The 24,410-nt window shown below is 40.4% G+C and overlaps 1 protein-coding gene across 1 annotated transcript; it reads right to left on the reverse strand.

Moving 5' to 3' along the window:
- Window positions 1-970: 970 nt before the first annotated feature.
- LOC146716922 (uncharacterized) lies at window positions 971-2,882 on the reverse strand. Its single transcript, XM_085469850.1, has 2 exons — window positions 1,673-2,882; window positions 971-1,593 (listed from the first exon to the last, which is right to left on the reverse strand). Exon 1 carries the CDS (start codon window positions 2,413-2,415, stop codon window positions 1,684-1,686), a length of 732 nt encoding a protein of 243 aa, XP_085325976.1. The 5' UTR covers window positions 2,416-2,882; the 3' UTR covers window positions 971-1,593; window positions 1,673-1,683.
- Window positions 2,883-24,410: the final 21,528 nt, after the last annotated feature.

Genomic DNA, 24,410 nt, shown 5'->3' on the forward strand with positions numbered 1-24,410 from the left:
ATCAACAACCACACGTTGTATCTCAGGCTCATAAAATGACCCTTTCAATACCTCTCCTGCTAGATCCACTAGTCTGTACACTGGGGGCTGTCTCCCTATACGTTCCTTGACTGTGAAAATCTCATCGGTGTAGGTCTGCTCGTATCCTTTTCGAAACTTTCCTCTCAGTTTTGATATTCGTACAGTGTCACCGATATTAAATTTAAAGCGCAGTTCCCTCTGAGGCCTCGTTTTGTACAGCGCGTTGAAGACCGACTTCTCATTATCCTTATTCACCTCTGCCGGAGCCATTTGGATAGATCTGTGATAAGCATTGTTATATGCTTGTGTGAGATCTGGTATGATATCTACATATCTCCGGGAGTTGGCTGATGTTAAGTACTTCCACATTCTACCCTTGAAGCTACGATTGAATCTCTCGACAATACTGCATTTAACCTCGCTAGCTGTTGAGAAATGCTTGATATTATATCGCTTCATTAGCTGTTTAAAGGTTGCATTATAAAACTCTTTGCCTTCATCTGTTTGTAGTTTCACAGGGATCCTACCCTCACTAAGTATATCCTCAAAAGCAGCTGATACAACAGACCCTGTCTTGTTTGTTAGGCATCTAACCCATGCGTATTTTGAGAATACATCTATACATGTTAGCAGATATCTCACATTATCATTATCTGTCACATATTCACACATGTCAACCAGATCGGCTTGAAACTGTTTGTCGACCCCTGTCACCAATACTCTATTTCTGGGGAAATGGATCCTCGCAGGTTTATGGAGTGTGTAGGTGTCGTCTTGTTCTAAATAATGTTTGACCTGAGATAGTGGAGGTGTTACACCTGATGCCTCCCCTGCTGCTATACGTAGCTTATTTAAACTGGCTAACCCCGCAGGATGGGCTGGATCGTGATATATTTTATGCAATGTGCTTTCCATGATTTACAAACCACAAATGACTATGATGTTGATGTTAACAAGTCTTTTTATTTAATTTTCACAAAGACACAATCACAGACAATGGATACTTGGACACCCCACATTAAACCAGATGTAACCCAGCCCAGTAGTTTCCAATCATGCGGAGCATGGCTGGTTTAACACGGCGGGCGCAAGTACTTGCATCTAGCAGGTGCCCAATGTTGTCATTAATGGCGCATACTATATATCGCTCTGATCTCAGTTCACACATGATGTGTTCTGCAACTCTGCGGATTTGTGTTCCAGACCCATCTGCAGTGGATGAGCGTACAAACAGCCGGATGGCAGGGATGAATCGCTCAGTCTGGAGCCTTATCATCACATCATCATAGTAGGTGTCGAAGAAATACTCAGACAATTCCTGCAAGCAGCTGTGTTGCACCTGACTGGGGTGGCCTGTTTGGCATCCGTAACATGTCTCTTGTATAAACTCATTCAAAGCCAACATTAACAGGTGGAGAGTTGCGAGTTTGATGTCGATTACAGTTTCATCCCACAGGTCTGATATGAGGGGGTCCTGCGAGCATTGTGGTGAGGGTGGTGGAGTCTGGGGGGTCGGGATTAGCAGCTCTGTTGATGGTGACTCCAACAGGTCCCACGAGGGCGTGTCATTCTCTGTAAAATGAAAACCACAAGCTCTTAATTTGTCACATAGATACACACTCAACCCCACACACCCGCACATTAAACCTACCAGTTTATTGTTTAGCTGTCGGAAGGTCTTATGATTTTAGGTTTACACAGGGTACCAGGCAAACCAGTCTTCGGACAACTCGCCAGATCGTCAAAAACAAGGCGCTTTCTAATACTCTCGTACGCAGTGTTGAGTCTGTCCTTCTTGATCGCGTCATCAATCTGGCTAAACAGACGCGACAAACCTCTCCAGTCGCACCACTGTATAAAAAACAAGTCCTTAAACCATCTTGTGCGCTCTTCGAGGTTTAGAGGGTATGGATTTAACCTCCAGTTTTCAAGCCCTCTGGAAGCAATAAGACTATCCCTGTCATCACATACACTGAGAAAAATAAAGTCGTCGGGGTTGCGATTGAAACGATCAGCCTCAACCCTGTAAAGCTCAGGGCCTGATGCACTGTTCCACTGGGAAACATACAGCAGCTCTGGGAAACCCACATTGTCCAGGTCCGCACACACTACGGTGCGGAAGAGCTTCCAGTTTTTAGTAGACATGACTTGGGCTTCCCCCCAAAACAATCCCTCACCACAATCTACACTAAGCACAACTGTCCCTTCGGTATATTTAATGGCATACACATACCCTTCGACGCCTCGATATTCTAACTTGAATACAGTTCCATCTGCGTCATTTCCACAGCGTTGCTTTTTACGTTGAGGACCCCGACTGCATACTCCTGAAGACATACCTAGAGTGCCTATGGCATGGGTGATGTCCTGGCTGGGTGTCATTCCGAGCTCCATAGGTCGATGCGTCGGGGATCCTTAGCGAGCGCGATGTGTCGGTGCTCTAGGTCGATGCGTCGGGTATCCTTAGCGCAATGTGTCGGTGCTCTAGGTCGATGCGTCGGGGATCCTTAGCGCAATGTGTCGGTGCTCTAGGTCGATGCGTCGGGGATCCTTAGCGCAATGTGTCGGTGCTCTAGGTCGATGCGTCGGGGATCCTTAGCGCGATGTGTCGGTGCTCCTCAGACCGTGGCGGTGATGCTCTTAGAATGTGAAAGGATCGCTTTTATACCCATACAACCTAGCACATCCCACTAGGAGGAGTCGTTCCCGCCCAGAGGGTAAGAACACCTGAACACGCATGCGCACACACACACGAAACTGGTCAAATCGGTTTGGCTGGCCGCCATCTTGGACTAGTGCCATCGAATTACTGAACGCGCATGCGCACACGCACGAAACCGGCCGCCATATTGGATAGGTGCCATCGTATTACTACTGAGAAGTATAGTCTTGTACATGTACTCCCAGCACAAGCTGGAGGTGATCAACGAAGCCAAAAGAACCACATCATCCAAAAAGCAGAGAAGAATCTTTTAATCGCTTAACGCTATGCCCTCCACACCTTTCCTCTGCCCAGAAATGATGTCTGAAAAAATTACAGAACCCAGAAATCCCTGACAATGATGGAGTCCAATCCTGGGTCTGAGTTATTACTGGCAATGCAAACCAAGCTCTCACTGTGGCTGTACAGTGTCAGAATAACCCATAACAACAGATCATACCCTGTACTCCAGAAATCCCACCCCCCACATCAGCGACACATCAGATGCTCTCTCAGTCCACAAAACACATGTAGACTATTGGGCAAACTCCCACACACCCTCCATTATCCTCAAGAGGATAAAGAGCTGGTCCAGTTCAGCGACCAGAACAAAAACCGCATTGTTCTCTTGGATGGGAGTATAATATATTAGACTATAAAACACTCTGCACAGTCTCTGAGGAGTATATGCTGACCTCTGGGTTGAAACATCTCAGGAAAGACATCAGGAAACTTAAAAACAAGCATTCAAAAGACCAAACACTGAAACTGAAACTTTCTGAATTTTAAATTTAGGGGGATTCAATATTTGGCATCACTGTAGTAGTTTTATTATGATTGTTCTAATCTGTTGTTTTGAAATGGAATTTTTTTTTTTTACAAAAAACATATTTATCTGATTTATGATGACATTTTGCAAAGTTGAAAAAATGACTGGTTTGATCTTTAAGGACATTTTCTTCTAACCTGGGATGATGCATGTAATATTTTTCATTATTTAGATTTAGAATTTGAAGTAAAGTGTAAATGAATAGTAAATATATACTGTGATACTGTTTTTTAAGGCTTTTCTTTCAGTTCTAAATGACACTGTTCAGTAACAAATGAATCATCTCACACGCTATGCAAACACCTTACTGCGTCATAACATGTGGCTACTTGTTTATTATAGAGAATGCACACCAGCGTTTATTTTCACAGATGACTGAGTTTGTCATGGTGATGCTTTTCACTCCTTTCAGTCGCTGCAAAGTGATTAAAGGCGACACAAAGGACCATCCTCCCACAATAACTTTGAACTTGCCTCAAAACAAGTTTGAAATGCCGGTTCTCACGAACGACAGCCCCAGAGGTGAAGTTTGTGAATCAAGCTATAGATTGCGAATGTGAGCCTCCCCCCACCCCGGAAGAAAGCGCTAATTAGCTCAGATGTCCGGGCAAATACACACCCCGTTGCACCCCGGGAGATGAGGAAACAAGTTGTTGTTTTACATCCACTGCTCATGCTGCATGAACAAGTTTTACCTCAGTTAAATTAATTAAAGTAATCTGTTCATAAAAAGACATATTACCTCATACGCTGCAACAACAGCTGAACAGTTTATAATTATGAGCTCATAACGTTATTTGTGGCAAATAAGGGAATCCCTTGGCTCTCCCAGCAGAGATGAAGCCATGCGGAAGCTTCTGTTCCTGGACTGGATCCGACACAGCGGGGACCACTCCGAAGTTGATTCTGATTGCACTGATCAAAAGAAGCACCGTGTCCCGATATTCCACCGGAGGCAAAGAAAATGAGACTTCAAAGACCTCCATACTAATCCCATTTGGATTATTTCATTAAGGACTCAACAATATTGGGTGCAAAACGAGACGAGGGTTGTCACATCGCTTGGTGACCTGGGGAAGGATACAGGTGTCTGTCCGGCATCTGTTTGAAATCACCCCCGCATCACTTCAGACTGCACAATACAAGGTCAACGCACAATCTCTCTTTTTATTTATTTCTCTTTTTTTGCATGGATGCATACATAAAATGCTGCTCCACAGTTATAGATTTTGGCAACTCACTCTTCCCATTTGTTTTGGTTCATTGCACAGGTTGCTCTTTGTTCATTTAATTGTCATTCCTGGGGAACATTCCCCAGCTTGGTTTAGATTGGTTCATGATGCTGGAAAACAAGTAAGATATGATCGTAACCAGGCTGCAGCCACATTTTATGTTAGATGTGGAAGTGATCTCAAGCTAGGCTATAATTGGATCAAACCCCTTTGACCCAAAGGTGGTATCACTTTGCTTGATATACAGTCTATGTGTTTGTGTGTGGAAAAATGTGTAGAGTGTAGTTGTATGTTTATTAATCATGATGAAAGCATCCCTGATGTCAGCTCTCAGACAGTATCATGCACACACACTATTAAGGGGGAAACAGGGCTTTATTGTAATGGTTTTAACCTTTGAATTGCCTTTCTGAATCCTGTTTAATGTTTCCTTTTTCCAATAAAACATTGTTTTGTCTTAGAGTCTAAGAAATACACAACTTATTTTTTAACCTTTCCCATTCAAATGCTAAGAAAAGGACAAGTAAGAACATACCTATTCATATGTGCACAACCTAGTTATGTCATTTTATGACTTTTACACAATGCAAAAAATGGTCAGATTTTGTGATCTTTTACAGCTTTTCTCAAACGTTTGTTTCCACAAACATCTTCAGCTTAATTTGTTAGTGTAACCGGCAGTGTTGGGGTGCCAGGGTGCTCCTGTCAGGTTTTTATAGAGTTCATCTTCATTCTGTTTTAATTCGTTTATATGTTGAACATTAATCATTTGTTATAGGAGGGGTTTAGCCTATTTAAGGAGCCAGTTAAGGCCAGTAACAGGCCTCAGTTATTACTTAAAGTGTTCAGTGTGTGATTTGTTTGTGTAGTGATAGAAAGATGCCTTTCAAGCTGTGTTATTCCATTTCAGAAGGTGATTAACCTTTCCATTTGTTGTTATTGTTGGCAGTGTTTAATCATTGTATTTAGAGGGTTGAGTGAACTATGTTATGGTAAGTATTCCACTCCACCTCTGTTTTCAGTCCCATTGCAATAGGTGTAAGTCAAGCGCCAGTCTGCCTTTATTAACATTTGTGAATTTGAACATTCTACTGTAACAGGATTCCAGTGCTGCAGCAATTTGGTTGTGAAATTTCTTCACCTCCAAGATCATCACAGATTGCATAACATTAAAGTCTGGTCCTTTACTGCTGAGGCAGATAGTGGATAAAAGTCACCAACACCGTGACTCTGACTCAGTCGTAAAACCTTCTTTGGTATTAGCGTCAGGACAAAATCTGTGTTCTAGGAGCTTCATGGCATGGCCCAGTGTTTTTGCCCATATAATGTAAATTGTATGTTAAGCTGAAAACCAAACCATTTTCTTTGATGTATTGTCTGTTTGGCGGAAATATCTTTGCAGTTCGTAAGAGTGGGCAGTGTAACTGGTAGATTCTTTGGGTGCAAGTCCCCAGTTGGTATTGTCAGAAGATTTATGACAATATGCTTCCTGGTTAAATATTGTCCTAACTTAGTTTACTTGGACTGAGGACTGTTGATACCCCAAGTCCAGATGAGGACAAATGGCTTCTGTGATACAGACTGTGTTTTATTTTGGTAATGGGTCATCTGCAGTGGTGAATAAATTTGGTTTTCTCAGTTCTCCTTTTAAACCTCTGCCTTTTTTTTTGCCATGGCAACCTTTAAAAAACACACACAAACGTTGTACTAATTTGTGCTAGTACTGAGTTTAGCAATTTCCATCAAGAGAATTGTTTAGAAATGTGCACTATTGATAAAATCAAGAATTCTGTATGTAAATATGTAAATTGCTGTGGGCTTGGTAGTTTGGTATGTTTTTAAAATTTATCACAGATACGGGTGATGAGATGAATGTAGAGATTGTGGAGATTAAATTGTGGTTGTGGAGTAAAGTGTTTTGCTAAGTTATTCAAAGACAGCTACTTGTTGATGAGGGATTTTATTAAAGAACCTTAGTTCTCCATATGTTTGTCTGCCAGCAAGTATTCCCTACCAGTGTCAGTTTTATCAGGAAGAGACCTATGTTTGATTCTTTATTTTGGAATAAAAACACATTCCAGTGTCGGTGTGAATGCTTCTGGGCACCAAGTGGAAACGAGAGAAACGCTTAACGGAGTCTGCTGTTAACTTATCGTGGGTTTGGATAAAAACAGCTGTGTATGAGATTAAATAAATGCAGTGGTCTAAATTTTCAGGAGGTTTGCTGTGCCTCAGTTGCTAAAGGTCAGCAGTGAAACTGAGTTCAGGTTAACCATATTAAACTGTAGCCAAGAGCCTGGGTGGCTGTGAAAGCAAAGGAATAATGCCTGCAATATTCAGTTGAAATAATTCAGAATATGCATGTGTAAATATACCAGTATGTAGCAACAAAAGTACTTTTGAGCTGTGGCACTATTTGGTTGATGACCACAAAGGGCTCTTCTCCTCTATGTCTGTTTTAACAACCTTTATGACTGTCACTCATGGCTATGTTGTAGCGTTTAGGTTCTCCTGTCAAACTAAAACAAGTTCAAGAGCACCGTTTTAACATGTAGTGACAGGAGACCCACTTCTTTTCAAAGATTCGGCACTTTGGGATTCATAAGAGCCAGCTCTCATAAGGCCGCCAACTTTTAGCCTAATTTAGCAAATATGACAGTTTTGTGTTGGTGAGTTTTTTCTTTTCTTATTTTGTGGTTTTATAAAAACCTTATTTTTATGCATTTACCACTAGTAGGGTGAACATGAATGGAGTAAAACCCCTGGTTTGACATTTTTTTCCTCCACTATGGAAAGTGGCTAAAGGTCACTGGCTACCATTTTAGCTAGCTTTTCATCCTTCTTACTGTTTGGCTGGCATCATTTTTACTTTGAGTAGCAGAAGGTCGTGGTTGACCTGCAGTTATCAGCAGGACAGGTGATGCTGCAGCACTTGACCCAAAACTGGACTCTGTTCCAGATTAAGCGGGTAAGTGGTTGGCATCTACAAGGATGTCTTTGAAGATCTGTTGTTGACCCTGGTCTGGCAGATATTTTCATTTTCCATTCTGCACTCAGCTTTGCAGGCTCTAATGTCATTGATATCATGCAGCTAGTTGCTCATACTGCTTCAGTTTTCTCTCATTTCTTCACTTTTTCCGGACAAGGTTGCGTCCTAACCGAACGTTAACAGTGAGTGTTTCTGAGCGTCTGCCCCTCCCTCCTTGTTTAGCATAATTGTATGATCCTAATCTGTCTTGGCACTTAACTGGCTACCGTATTTTCGCAACTATAAGGCGCACATAAAAGCCTTAGATTTTCTTTAAAAAGTGCGGCGCGCCCTATAGTGCAGTGCGCCCTGTGTGTTGTAAGGAGGACGTAGTAGAGAACACCATGAGAACGCTAAAGGGTGAAGTGTGGGCGTTGATCGTATATACCGGGACAATCGCACATACCTGTATAAAAGGACAGGTATGTGCATTATGCGGAACATTGTTGTTTTAACAACCCTGAAAATGGCAAAGAGACACGCTTATGAAGCACAGTTTAAACTGAAGGCCATCAGCTACGCGGAGGAACATGGAAATCGAGCAGCCGCAAGAGAATTTAAGATTAATGAATCGATGGTTCGCAAGTGGAGGAAGCTGGAAAACAAGCTCCGGCAGGTTAAGAAGACGCAGCTGAGTTCCCGCGGACATAAGGCGAGGTGGCCTGAGTTGGAGGAAAGACTCGAGCAGTGGATCATCGAGCAAAGAACGAGTGGGAGAAGCGTTTCGACGGTCACCATTCAACTAAAAGCGGTTTCGCTAGCAGAAGAAATGAAAATTGAACATTTCCAAGGAGGTCCGTCTTGGTGCTTTCATTTCATGAAACGGTGCCATTTTTCCATCCGGACCAGGACTACGGTAGCGCAGCAACTTCCAGCGGATTATAATGAAAAGCTGGCCATCTTCCGCTCCTACTGCAGCAAACACATCGCCGACAAACACATCCAGCCCAGCCACATCACTAACATGGACGAGGTGCCGCTCACTTTCGACATCTGAAAACTGAAAAGAAGCACACCAATGACCGTTTGATCAATGTCAATTTATAAAAATATATTCATTCATATATTCATATATATATTTATATATCTCAGAAAAACAAAACTAGTGTGACAGAGTTCCCTGTTCTCAGTGTTTTTCTAAAACCTCCCAGCTGTTTGACAAGTTGAGAGGTTTTCTGGTAGTTGAATCCTGTCAGTACTTTATTTATACAGGAAAAGTGTATGTGTAGTGTTAATTTTCTGATACATATTTATCCTTGTTTATTGATTAATCCGCTACACTTGATCAAGTTTATAAAATAATACAGCGCCAGACGAATTTAAGTTTATTGGCTTTGAGGTCATTGAGTACAACATTTAGCAAATGTAACATTGCAACTTTTTAAAAAAAATGTATATCTGACAGACAGTATGATGTATGCACAGGTCCTGGCCTGTATTTTAGGTTAAGAACAGTCTTAACATTAACCAGCCACAAGGGAAAATCTTATGAAATACTGAACTGTATATCTGACTATAAACATTTATATGCTAACATCCATATTACACTCCATTTAAACCCAACTGAATATACATACATAGCATAAATACACGTGGATGAAATACGTTCTTGACAGCTTACAGGTCACTTGCCAGATTTCTTCTTTGCCTCATGTTCAATGAAACTCTCTTTAATGCAGTTAAGTGTTAGCTGTGCTTTAGGACATAAACCTAGTCTAACAATAAGCTGAAGAGCTTTGATGTCTCTAAGAGCTTCAAAGATGAGAGGTTTTTCCTCTTAATCATACCCTTGAAGCGGGAAAGTTTTTGAACTGAAATACAAAAAGATTATTTTTAATAAGGATGATAATGTGGATTCATCTAGGCCAAGCCCCCACTGGGATTTCCAAAAAATAAAGACTGTACAAGTGGACGCTGGAGTCCAGCATGAGCAGAGGGGTTCCTCTATAAAAACTCAGCTGGGTAATTGAAACCCAATCACTATAAACAAACTGGTGGGATATTAAAAAGTCATGTAAACAGTGTAACTGTGACAAACAAGCTTCATCTTATATCATCATAAACTATCTGGTCACTTTTGCAAAATCCTTTCTATCTAAATAAAAGTACTTACTCATGACATACTACATACATCCAAGACTAACTGTGACATCCAATCTCCTTTGCTTTTGTTTAGCCTTAAATCACTGTTAACTAAATAGTTTGAATGGATGGCAGATGTTTGCCATGGCGGACATTTAAAACTATGTAAACCAAGTAATAAAGTGGGAATTCAATAAGTGCTACGAGGTCGTCCTCTCTTTGCGTTCCTTCTTGCAGTTTTATACAGCTCAGCGAGAGCATTCCAGTTTCCAAAAGTTTGCTTGCTTTTTGAATAAATGTAAAACAAACCCAAAGACATAAAAGAAGATCTAACCCAAAACAGCACTTCTCAAAACCCTGAGGGGGATCTTTTATCTCTCTCCTTTTTTTACCGGCATTATTAGCATAAGGTCATTATATTCCCAACATTGTCAGGAAGAGAATCCGCGCTCCTCCAGGAGTAAGTTTAATATTTCTTAATTTGGCCGATTCTTTTGGAATCATCCAGAACTGTAATCTGATTAAAACTCTCGTTTGCGTTTGAAGTCTGTGAAAATGAGGAATCAATTACAGAGCACACACCCATTTATTCCTCTGTTCCTGGAGAAGCACAGCCATTTGCCTCATTTTAACTGTGTCAGTGCTCTGTGATTAATTAGCCACAGTGCAGGCACACACATCTCAAAAAGCCTCCAAACACCCTCCAGCTTGTTAGCACAACCTGCCAACTGCAGTTAATGTTCCCACCTGTTCATGTGAGGACCAAAACACTCCCCCCCTCTTTCATCTGTGTGATGTTCATCATGCTGAGTTGACTGCAGCACAGAGAGGGCAATCATTTCCTAGTCCCGTGGAATCACTTAATAATAAGCTATTTTGGCTACTTGGCCCCTGAAACAATGGCTTTTATTACAGTATCAATATGTTCTGTGAAATAGAAAAATTCTTTACTCTAATGTGTTCCAGAGAGTTATTGAAATTAATAGGAGTTTTTATTCCACCTGCTTAAACTCACAGCTTACAATGACTGCTCTTTTCCCTTTTTTGGCAGTGCCTTCCAATCTTACTGGCTCCAGGCTGGATTCACCACTGGATCACTGAGGCTCATAATGTATTGGTTTGGCAAAACTGTAGATGACTTGCATGTTCAGAAATGTATAACAGAGTTTTAGCAAATAAGAGGACATAACAACCATGGCCGTCTATAGTTGGTTATTGTATCTTTAATAGCTTAGCTAATGGAGCTCTAATTCGGAATGTTATCCAGAGCAGCCATGTTACTTGAGTGTTTTACTCTTTATATCCAAGTTGCTAAAAATTACTTTACAACAGGCATCTGCTTAAACTCTATTCATTTCAAGCGTGTCACATCTGGAGAAAAACTAAATGTGGTATAATCAGTGTTGGGCAAGTTACCTTGAAAAAGTAATTAATTATAGTTATTAGTTACTACTTCAAAAACGTAACTGAGTTACAAGATTCTAAAACAAATTAATTACTTGAAAAGTAACTATTGGTTTACTTTAAAAAAAAAAAAAAAGTCTAACCCCCTGGGGTCCAGGGTATAATTGGCCATTTTTAACTACTTTTGATGCTAAACCAACTCAGAGCGCACCTATAGCTCACCAAGATGTGCTGGGAACCCTTACGCTGTAGGCTTGTGCAGGGGCCTGGGTTCAGTTTTGCCCCAGACAATTTCCTGAGTGTCATTTCCCCCGACACTCTTTCCTCTGGTTTCCTGTCCACTCTCTGCACTGTACCATCAATAAAGGCAAAGTGACAATATAAATCTGAAAAAGAAAAAAAGCAGCTCCAGACATTTTGTCACTTTAATAAGACAGCAGAGTGAACGCCTGCCACAGACTCTAGAGAAGCCACTTCCACTGAGAGATTACTGAGTTCCTAAGTATGTAAATAAGAGGGATGGATGCATTAACACCTTCTCAATCTCTGTTTGAAAATGAGCTTAGAACATCCTGCGGTGGTTTAAACAATGCGATCAGTGTAAAACGTTTCTTGGCTACTTTCAGGTCTCAGATAACTTGAATTTATCCGACTGTCCAGGCAGTCTGTCTGTTTTTGCTAACACTTCGTCAAATCTCTGCAATTACCTGGTGAATATACTATTTTTAGAAAATAGAAACTAATATATTTTTCCCTCACATCTTGACCTGAACTAAAATGTCATCATGATGATATTCTGTTTTTCTGACGCTCACGCTCACCGACTGCTTTCTTACTTTGGGCTGATTGGTGTCATTGGTAACTCCTCACTGACCTCTTGAGAAAGGCCTGTGCATATTATTCTTCTGATAAGACCCAAGGTTGCTTGCTTGTTGTTTTTCCTTTACATGATCGCAGGCTCAAGGGCTTGGGAGCAAGACATCCATCTGAAGTTGTTAATGGCACCTTACATAGAAGCTGTGCAGACACCTGTGCGTGTAGATGGGTGAATTATGCACTGCAAAGTGTTTTAAAGTGTGAGTTTATGTCAAAGGAAAACAAAACAAAATATTTGAAATGCCTCATCCTTCTCTGGACCCCCCTATTGGAAGGAAATGAAGAATTTCCTGCAGGGTCAATTCTGGTCCTTGTCAACTATTTTGGGTATCTCTGCTCTTTCCTGTTTCTGTTTTCAGAGTTTTGTTGGTGCAACATAAAAACCTGCAATACAGCAGCAGGTGCCATCAAAGGTTCAAAGGGACTGACCTATAATTTACTGGGGGCCTTTTTCTCGGATCAACCGTTAAGACGACCCCCCCCCAACATACACACACACCTCTGACCACCCTCCACATGCACTCATACACACATAAAAAATAATGAACACAATGAAAGGACTTTAATCCTTGAACTTGACAATAGGATTACAGTGTTGAAGAGCATTGCCATCACTATTGTACTTCCTGCCCCCTCCGTGTCATCTGAACTGTTTCAAATCCTTTCAAAAGGCAACGCTCTGCGGTGGCGCGAGCCCTCCTGCTGCTGTCATCCTCTGAACTGTACCCTGATGTCTAACTCAAGCAGACAGCTTTACTTGGGCAAAAATTAATGTCTGCACTACTGGAACTTATAAACGATGCGTTTTAGGACCCTTTCTTCTCCTAATTGGTAATTGTGAGAAAAGGAGAGGATGACTCATATCTGAATTATTCACATGCAGCGGCTTGGTTACTGTGCTGTGACACTAGACAGCCTGCAGCACGGAAGAGGAAGCTGGTTAGATTGGTGGGTTACCACAACACCTGTCTATTAAATCTGAGTTTTAACATCAGCTTGAAAATAAATATGATGACCGTCCGCATGTTTTTTATTATCAACAAGTCACACAAAAACAAGCAACAAATGCCTCCAAACTATTGCCTGCTTATTCAAACTTGACTTTTCTGAAAAGTGAGCATGGATGAACTCCAGAGTGGCACTGGGTTGCTTCTTTGTTACCAGAAATACGGACAGCTTCATACATTCTTCATACACTCATTAATACACATTTTTAATGTGCTACACTTTAATAAGTACAACTTTATACCTTCTCAAATTCACATCAAGGATGTGCAGCCAGGAAATCTGCAACGACTATGATACTCAGTGTTGGGGAGTAACGGAATACATGTACCGCCGTTACGTATTTAAAATACAAAATATGAGTAACTGTATTCCGTTACAGGTACCGTTTAAAAAGGTGGTATTTAGAATACAGTTTCTTTGTTGGGTCAGGACTGTTTGGGTTTTGTTTGACAGCTACGTTCTGTAGTTCCAGGCGGCAGCGTTGCGGTTGCCATGGTTACAGGGTGAACGCTCTCGCTTGGCGTGTTTCCTGGGTGAGAGAGTGCCTTTTTGTTGTTGTTGTTGTGCTAAGCTAATAGGCAGAATGCTACAGGTATAGCTCTAAAGAATGTAGCATCATGGGCAGTGTAGTCCGTGCTGCAGGGAGAATGGACTGCCATACTCGTTATGTGTTTGTGAGCACGAGGTGGGAGAAAAAGGAGAGTCGAAAAGTATCAGAGTTATCATCGAGCAGAAATGGGAGCTGGAAGCATGTAAATATAATAATAACCACTGCAGCCAACAAGAGTACATGACGAGCCAAGTTGTAAGTAAGCTATTAAAACTCGACTGTACGCTTTGTTCGCGCTTTCCTCCGAAACTTACTTAAGTTCTAAAATTCCCTTGGAGCAGCCTTTCAACACCTCTCTCTGTCTCTCGCAAGCAGAGTTGACCCACACAACAAAGTAAAGCTATTTTTCGGCTACGAGCCCGACACGGAACCCGTATTAGTCAGAGGTCCCTTTACTACGGTTCGGAGCCGTGGACCTTCAGTAATAGTAATAAATCACACAGCAATAGTACATTCATGTAGTTGTAAAATGCATGATAATATGTTAAGTAATCCAAAGTATTCAGAATACGTTACTCTCATTGAGTAACGTAACGGAATACGTTACAGAATACATTTTAGGGCATGTAATCTGTATTCTGTAATGGAATACATTTTAAAAGCAACCTTCCCAACACTGACGATACTATCATGTCAATATGAACCAAAATCTGTGAGGACCTTATTAAAAATCTCTGCACCAGTTCTGAACCCGGTACTAGTGAGGTCTGGCTGATGATGTGGTCAGTGAGTGTACATGTGAAGCTCTGCCTGTCTGTCAAATGTGGACAGTTTTGAATTCTTTTCAGTGCTCTTGGAAGGAGACTGTCCTCTAGAAAAAAGTTAAATGTTGTAAAGTTAAAGACAGACTTTTTTTTACTCATTTCAATCTGAAAATGCAGAAAAAACAGACGCTAACATCCTGTTGATTATCAAGTTCATTTTACTCATTTCATTTTTTAACTTGTTTAAACTCAACCCAGTGACTTTTTCAGTGGTATACAGCATCCAGCAGGACATATTTTACATCATGTGCTTTCTCACTGTTGGAAATGACCTGGTTTAGGTAAGAAGGCAGCGTAAAAACAGTATGGAGCTGTGAATTCACAAGACTATACCTGTGCATTTCTCACATTGTTGCAAACTGTTGCAATCGGACATCACGCCGGCTTTGCACTATGGAGCTGGAAGGAGTTAGGGGTTCAGTCTGACTGCATCAAACTTTTTCATTTTACTTTTGGGACTGAATTCCACATACAGGGTGGGAATGTTAATGCACAGCTGGATGAATACACTTGTGGTTTTGGCTTTTTGTGGAATTTGTTGACAATAATCCTGACATACCACACAAGCCACATGGTTCACGGTTCAGTGCAGAGCACTATACATATATCATTATGCATTGTATTTTGTTGCAGATAAAAGCTGTGTGTCTCGCTGAAAACCAAGATGACTACATCCAACGAAATGTTTGTGCCTCAAGATAACAAACTCTATTGAATTTAAAATGGATGCCACAATTTTAAAACTTGGATAGCCTGCCATACTTTAGAAATTACTGTAGCTGATGTAATGCAGATAAAACTGCAGGACAAATATAGTCCAGGGATTCAGTTGGTTTTTTACAAAAATATCTTCCCAATGTGTAAATGAAGCCCAGTGTACAGTAGGTAGGCAGGCACATCACAGCTGTTTTTTGTAGTCATTTATTTGAAGATTTTGCAGAACTCAAGTTTTATTCAAGCCCATAGCATAAACATTTTGAATATAAACATGGCTTATAAATTTAATTTCAAATCGAAATAAGCCAGGATTTGCCACAGTCTTAGCTCTGCATGTGAAACAGATGTGCTCTCACTGGATCCTGGAATGGTGGATCCTGCCGGACCAGAAGCCTCGAGGATGGTTTTCTGTCTTTTCACATTACAAACATAAAATTAAGACATTGCACAGGGAATATACTCTCAGGGCTGCGTTCATGCTGTGCAAGTTTTAATGTTGCTACTCTCACAGGAATCTAATGACATCATCACAGACTTGATTTATGTTGTGTTGTTTGCTACCGCTGCAGACACACACCGTCTCACGTTTCTCCTTTTACAGTATATCAGCCCTGGACGGAGCCAGGAGAGAGAACTGTTCACATAGCACCCATGTGTCATCTTTAACTGTTTACTTAACCCTCTTCACTTTAATTCAGTCAGTCAGGTAATCTTAGTGACAGACTTTTACCCCGCCTGACTTTTTCATGCTTTACTACTTTGTCGCTGGCTGGATTGTGTTTGCGGCAGGAGCCCTCAATGCCAGTTAGCACTACAAAGAAGTCCATGCTTACCGTTTTTAAGGCCAGAGTGGAGGAAAGTTGTTGCGTAGTGGAAAAATAAATGTAAAGCAATGACTGTTTTCTTCCAGTTTGTGGATTACAGATTGTGACAGCACCACATTTTTATAACATGAAAGTAATAGTGGGACAAACTCAAGTGAGACAAATGTGGTTAACTTTAAAGTAAACCTTATGCATAGTGTGTTTCGAGAGGAAATCCAACAATACTTGGGGGGGTTCGTGCAAGTCAGCACTGTGAAATCTCCTTGATAACTTGGTGACAGGTCAGTAAATTATTGGTTGGCAGCAAAATTATTTAAAGGGTTGAACAGCATATCTTCATATTGCTAGATTACTGGCTCTTTCATAGCTGCATTCCTGCCTTTACTGGGATGTCCTTGTGGTAAAACTTGGCATTAAATTGTGCCTGATGCTCTCTCCAGCCCTCTCTCCATTTTGGATCAAAAATCATTTTAACCAATAGCCTTTGCAAGCTTAATTAGTGTCGCAGGTTTTTAAATCTGCCATGGCATGCTGGTGGCGATGGGATGATGGGATGTGTCAGTTTTACCACTTACAACTCTTTAATTTAAGAAATAGTCACACGCTGATGGTTTAAAAACTAATAAGGTGTGCATGTATTTTTTTCAGCTAAGCTTGAAATTTTATGCATGTTTTATTATCAGTGTATTAATGTTGCACAACCACTAGCCCTACCATATACAGAGGTGGGAAGTACCTAAAATTTTTAGGCATCTGTACTTTACTTGTGTATTTATTTTTAACTTTTCACTTTTACTCCTTAAAAAAAATATCTCTACTTTTTACTTCTTGTGGTTTTAAAGTATCATTTATAGAGTTTAAGCTGGAAGGAGCGCAGGTGTCCATAATTTATGTTTGCGCTACTTCAGAATCTAGCTAGTGCTACAGAAGGGGAGGAAGCATGAAGGGATGTTTTTTTAAGTGGCAGGTAATTTCAAATTCAACGTTTCTATCAGCTGAACAAACATCAGCAAACACACAAACTGTTTTTGAGCAGTTTGTCGCTAAAGGTCCAGCTGCTGTATTTCACAGGGAGAGAAAAGAGCGCGAGAACAGAGAGAGGAAGACGAGAGGTTAGATTTAAAGGCAAAGAGTGACACTTGATAAACTGCAGATTTAAAGGTTACATGGGATTTTATTTTTGATAAATTATGCGTTTTCATTTTGTGAAATGTCCTGCAAAACAAATAAAGCTTTACTAACTTTGTGTTATTCAAATGCTGCCTGAAAATACTGGGTAGTTTTGCATTAGTTTGCATTAGCAGTAGTGGACATATATCTGCATTTAAGCTGATGATGCTTAGGTTAATTCAAGTTCCAACGTTATCCTATCTGATGTAAAGACAATATAAACAGTATGGTGTCACTGTAGGGCATAGACATCAGCCATGATGGCTCGTGAAACTGCTGATATCACAGCTGATCACAGCCTATACACTGAGAAAACTTACTGAAGCTCACAACAGAAGTTATTGTGAATTGTGACTCTTTTCCCCACTCTGAGCCACTGCACAGATCTTATGGTTTTCCGACCTGCTGTATCCCTCTGTAACCCTTGGCTGTACTCGTTTTACTGTTTAGGTGTGGAGGCAAAGTCACCCTCTACAATGTAGGCAACAGAAAATAGTGATTTAAAAAAATTCTCTTTCACTGCTTGTGTCCTATATGCAGATTCAGGAGGTTTAGTTTCTTCTCCGTGCCTATATGTTTTGAGCAAGCAATGAGTAATTGTACCAGGCATGTTTAACTGCAAGGAAAAATGGCTGCTGGTGCTAGCACTGCTAACATCAGTGATACTCAGCAATGTGTTACTCAGTGTTGCAATGGTATGAATCGTGCAAAATGGCACTGGTGTCCATCCATGCATTATCTTCTGCTTATCTGAAGTCAAGCTGCAGTTGCAGCAGGCTAAGCGGAGTATTTCAGAAATCCTTCTCCCCAGCAACACTTTCCAGTTCCTCCTTAAGGATCCGGGCTTTCCAAACACAGATTAGATGTTTAATTTCTCGAGCCAGTTCTGAGTCTTACCCCACATCCTCCCAGTTTGGTCTACCTGGAAAATCCCCAAAGGGAGGCATCTAGAAGACATCATAACCAGAAGCCTGAACCTCCTGGATGTCTGAGCCACCCTAAAGAGGAAGCTCATTTTAGCCTTTTAAAATTGTGACTCTAATAATATCTAAAATCTCTTTTCTAAAACTGAGGGACTTGGAAATTGAAAGCTTCACCTATTGGCTCAGCTCTCTCTTCACCACAGCAGTTTGAAATACAATTTAAAATACATTAAATACATTTAAAATACAATTTAGTTAGAGAATACGATTGAGGATTGATTTTTTTCAATAGGTCTTAAATGCATATACAGTTTTTTTTTCCTCAGACAGTGTTTAACGTTCTGTGTAAAAAATGTACTGAATGTTGACTATTTCACTGGTAAAGTTGATGTAAGGAACTTCCTTATCAAAGAGCTAGTTAGGCATGTTGTAATTAGTGGCTTGAATTGGAACATTTAATACACTCATGTAAGGCTAAAAAAAAATCAATAAGATGTGATGATTTGTTTAAGCAGCCACATAAACCTTATTTTTAGACTTCTCCCAAAACTATGTGTGAGTATTGTGTTTTTATTCTTTTTTTCCAGCTTTTCTTGGGTGGATCACGTAAAGATGCCACCCTCATGGTTTATTACTTATTATTGGTGCCACGGCACAAACTCATCAAAGACAAACATTGTTTCATTCCACAAACAAAACCATCAAAAGCGGAGTCCTGGTGGCCCAGTGGTTTCAAACACATGGCAGGGAACCATAACAATCTAGCTTGAAGCCTAGTCAGTGGCTCTAGTGTCACGTAAACCCCATTCTTTGTTTCCATATTTCCTGTTGCTCTCCATTGTCATGTATTTAATTAAAAAGGAAAATGGTTTAAAAATGCTGAGCTGCTAAAAGATGTTTTTTTTTTTCTTTTTGGTTCTTTTGAATCTAATAATATTCTGTTCTTAATACCTAAAATTCACTAGCTCTAGCCTCTAACTTAACCATTATTTTTGAGTTAGTCACAGCAGTTTAATGCCAAGTAAACAAGTTTAGAAGAGAGTTTAGAATTTTTACAACACATAATGTAAATAAATTAGAATAACCCAACACACAAATAACACTTAAAAAGCATCATTAGACAGATTTGTTCAATCCCTGGAACGGTTGTTTAATTTTAGGGATGCTTTTTGAAAGGTTCCTGATCTATTTTGTTGTAAATGGTTTAATCTGTTACATGTAAATGTCTTAAGCCCTAGAGTATTATGTGAAATTTAATGAGGCCAAAATGATTAAAAATAAATGAATAAATAAATAAAAATTGATTTTTAAATATCAAATCTCCTTATCCTTGGAGGTCCAAGGGAGTTCCAGCAAAACGTAGCATTCTTACTTAACTAGACACAAAATTATAGCTGAAGTTATTAAACCTATTCTTAAAAATATCAACTTTCATAGAACCACATTTATTGGAACTGAGATAAAACAGAACAAATCATTGAAATCATTGTTTCATACTAGAGCTGTAGGTGGCCTCTCCACTGAATGTTCTGCAACATTTTGAATATGGCATCAGGTTGTATTATAATGATAGATACGGCCTGGAAAGAGTTAGGGGGGGACAAAAGCCCCATGCTATACCTGAAAGTTGAGCTTTAGCCCACTCTTTGTTCCTCTGCTTGTGTAGACGAACATTCAGAATCACATGGTTTTTAATATCGGAAATAAAGCTGTAAGTGATCACATTTGCGGAACTGGAAAAAATGACCGCTTGGCTTGAAAAATGCAAGAGATTTTCACACACTTTTTGTTAACTCATTCAGAACAGTTGCCAACACTTTATGATTAATAGTGCCTTATTTGCTTTATTGGTTTTATTTTTTTTTTAAGGTCCAAACTTTTGGCAAGTCCATTCTTAACTACGACAGTCCTGCTTTATTCCCAGTAGTTGTGGAACATGACCTAACTGTTCTATTTTGGATCCAGGTTTATCCGGGCCGCTTCCACTGTGAAATCAGAGCAGCATGTCTGTGAGATGTGTGTCAGTAAGTTATGTGCTGAGAGAGCCGGGCATCATTTATCAGTCTAGGCTCGAGGCCATTGGGAGAATGAAACTCAACCGGACACCAGAGCTTAATCCACACAGGTGTCTTTCTCCAAACCGGCAGCTGCTCCTGACATGCAACTCCTCCATTTGGGTTCTGTTGGTGTCATCTGGGGTAATACGAGGTAATTCATTGACTTTGCATTATTGTGGCTCAGTAGTGTTGTTTGGAGCTTGGAAAAGTTCATTTGGCAGAGCTGAACTGCTTCTAAGCCTAGAAATATTTACAAAACAGCATATAGGCTTTAGTCACAATCCTGGCCAAGGCAGCAATTTATAGAGATTAGAGAGATGGAATTTAAAAGCAGATAACAATGACTGACTGTTTGCTGTGTTCAGTATCAATGAGATAAGTAATATTATTAATCAGTAAAATGAGTTTGAAGTTTTTTTTCCTAATATACCAAGATAACAAAAAGAATATGAATGCAAAGGAAAGTAATTTAATTCACCTTAATTATAATAAAAATCATATTCTAGAAACAAACAGTGTGCTTTTAGATAACTGAAGTCCTAATATATCCAGTGAAAATAAAACAAACGTCATCAACAGACTCACATGTTTAGACACTGCCCTGCCAAAAAAGTCAGTAAGCAAATAGGTAACAGTTTTCTCTCGGCTGATTAATGCAGCGATTAATGTTTCAGCATGTTATTTAAACCTGATACAGCGAGTAACTTCTCATTTCTGACGAAACCATGCCAGAAGGTGCATCCTGTGGTCATTCAGAAGGGTTAAATTATCACCCTATGTCAAACCCAGAAAATGACTGAAGTTCAGTTCAATTCAGTTTTATTTATACAGCGCCAAATCACAACAACAGGCACCTCAAAGCACTTTATAATTTAAAGTAGAACCTACAATGATACACACTGAGAAAAACTCAACAATCATAATACCCCCTATGAGCAAGCACTTTGGCGAAAGTGGGAAGGGAGGTCATGTGATCTAACAAGCCCAGATTTACCCTGTTCCAAAATGGTGGGTGCATCAGGTGAAGAAGTCAAGAGGATGAAGCGACAGACTCACCATGCCTAGTGGGGGCAGTGTTGTGATCTGGTGGTGCTCAGGTCTAGGTTCAGCAACATCATACGAGGCCAAAGGTCAACTACCTACCTAGTTACGATCAGTTATTTTTGTTTATTGCAATGATTGCATGTATAGGGGAGGTGAGGAGAGGTAAAACGTCTTCAAGCAACTTAAAGAAGTCCAGTCACTTTTCTTTTCAAGCTCCTTAGACTACGATGACCTGGATGACTGAGAACCTTCACAGACGAAGATGGCAGGAATATATTCCAAAATGAAAATGTCAGGAGTCATTTGGCTCAAACTGCGAAAGAGTGGTTCACACACGGACTAAACCCCAGCGTAGAATCTCTGGAATGTACTGGGGATGAATTTATGCAGTGGTGTCATTCTCCCAATATTACTGTAGTAAAGATCCTGGTGGAAAATTAATGCAACTCTGGATGGATTTTTTGGTCAGGGCAGTGTATTTTACATTTTGTATTTTTACAGTTGAATCATCGAGCACTGATTCAAACTCTTCATATAAAAGCCTAAATGGAACCAAAAACGGCAAACTCAACAAACTCTTTGTTGCCCATAAAATGCCCAATCTACAGTGAATGTTGATACGTTGGACGCGCAGCATAACAAAGTAAACGTGTGCCTTTTCATCCTCAACATCATTTTTCATTTCAAAGCCCAGATTAATAACAGTAGTAATAACAAAACCCACCACAAAACTCCATCAGCTCATGCTTGACTGACCCAGCACAGAGGAAATGTAGTTTGGACGATCTGAAAAACTCCCAGCGGTGCAGTGTTCCCACAGGGCCATGCTGCCATGCAGAACAGTAGCATACTGTGGCTGCTCAACCAACTCTGTGTACAGAAGTCATGTGCAGTTAACATTTCAGCAGGTTTGTTTTATATTGCTTTGGGGATTGAACTTAGAGGAGGAAAAATCCCATATGCATGCGGCATGTCCTCTGACCTCCACTCTTTTTACATTAAATCACACGTTGTGTTTGCTTGCGGTTCCACTGAGACAGTGCCACATCCAAAGATGGTGAGTCAGTGAAGTCTATGGTATGAGATGCCTCCTGTGCTGTTCATCAATCACATCTTACATGATTCTCCATTACTGTTAGAGTCTGAGATAAGTATTCATGGGACTGCTGAGGGAAACCCGCAATTATAAAACAAATGGTATGGTTTCTTGAAGGGTCTGGTTACTTGGATTGGAACATTATTTTGCATGTTTCTTTGTATGTGCATGTGCAAGTCATTGTCAGATACTGGCTGCAGTAATGCATTAATATGAGCATTGTTTTTTTCAACAGACAACAAATTAGATTAATCGTCATTTAACTTGGTGTTTGAGAAGCTTTGATGTTTATTTTTTTATTTAAATATCTAGCTAAATAGAAAATTGATCACATGGCATCATAGTTGTAATGCTGTTCTAAAAACTTTGCACTTTTTTCCAGTTTTTAGGCTAAAAGAAGCAATTGGCTGTAGTTTGAAGGTGGCGTTATGTGCCGGCTATTTTGTGCAGGCAAGCAGTGGCTTCCCGCAGACTCTACTGATTGCAGAGATTAAACAGTCAAGATGCACAGTAATGTAATAGTACGCTTTCAAGGTGCTGGCAGACATGTTAGCTTTTGGCCTGATTCTGAGATGCCGTTACACTCAATTTACAGTCTTCAATAAACAGATATGAGAAGGGTATTGATGTTTTCATTGAACTTTGTAAGAAAGTCAGTGGTACAAAAATAAATACGAGTCTCACAGAAAGTCGTCCAAATAGTTTTTACTGTTAAGATTTTATAAAATCTGAGTAAGAATAAATTTGAACTTTAAACTAACGTTTATGATGATAAATCAGAGTTTTTTGTAGTTTTGATTGATATTCTACAACAAACTCAGGCTCTAAATTGGTCCATATATTGGCAGCAGGGCAAGCCAGTTACTTTAGTGAAGTATTTCCTCAGACGTGGTGCAGAGCCGTCTATTTTAAGTGTCAATAAACTGTGTGCCAATGCTATCTTTCACTGAATAACCATACCAGTTTGTCAACAGAAAGGGTAAATGCATTTCAGTCAAACCTCTAAAAATAGGCAGCTGTATATAAATGTATAATGCAGAAACCTGCCCCTTCAGCGTGAGACGACCAGAGACATTCTGTTTCATGTAACACACCTGCACAGGAAAGGGTTAAGCTCCATCTTTTCTTTTCTTCATTCATGGAACCGCAGACTAATTCTGCGTCTTTGAAACCAAATGAGCACTAATTTCACAGGGACTAGAAAAAGAGCCATTAACTAAATCTGTGTGGGGCCCTCTTTGCACAAGGCACGCGTGGAAGAGTTAAACTACTCAGGTGGAATGAGAACCAGAAGTGACTCTTTCAAGATGGGAAGCAGTCAGAGGAGAAAAAGCATTTGCCTCGATGGCAGGTTCTAGAGTGCTTTTGCATCCACCTGTTGACCCTGGCCCCGTCCTCTGCTTTAGCCCCGCTCGAGGGAGCCTGCATGCATCAGGTGTTTTCCATCGCACATGATGCATCTCTACTGTCCACTGACTAGCGTAATGCTCTGTCTTTATTGGCCTCCTTTGCCGAAGCCGTGTTTTGTTTTTGACACAATTCTCTGGGCCTAAGCTGGCGTGCCAAGATCTCACATGTTTCATTGTAAGGGCCTCCTGATCGTGTTTTATCCGGGACCCACAATATCGCTAGACTAGACCACAGGAAATCTCTAGTGTGCATGAGCACACAACTCCTATTCAACAGAGCAGCTAGAAGCTTTATTTTTGTACAAAGAGGGTGCCACACACATGCAGAGCACAGCGCGCGTGTCCTTGTGGCATTGCATGCAGGCAGCCGTGCGTTTTGTGAATAATGAGTTCATGGGATCACGGCTGGTTTGGCTTCAGATAAAGCCATTTACTCTCTCCAAGAGTATATTTTGCTTTTAATTTAGTTAAGCCAACATAACTACCTGATCAAGCCTCTGATTCACAGCAGGCTTTGGCGACCTACAGCACAGGGCTCACGCATGGCGGCAGATATGGCTCCCCAAATGTTGTTCTAACATCCCTGAGAGTGTGAGGTGCAGCAGTGTGCTGAGC

Source organism: Copadichromis virginalis, linkage group LG2, assembly GCF_057382275.1.
Source record: "Copadichromis virginalis isolate Kocher_CV1m ecotype Utaka linkage group LG2, C_Virginalis_male_GT1.1, whole genome shotgun sequence".
NCBI lineage: Eukaryota > Metazoa > Chordata > Actinopteri > Cichliformes > Cichlidae > Copadichromis > Copadichromis virginalis.

What these genes read in the sequence shown, in the direction of transcription:
- LOC146716922 (XM_085469850.1), bottom strand. Translation starts at nt 2,415, where the DNA reads ATGGAGCTCGGAATGACACCCAGCCAGGACATCACCCATGCCATAGGC.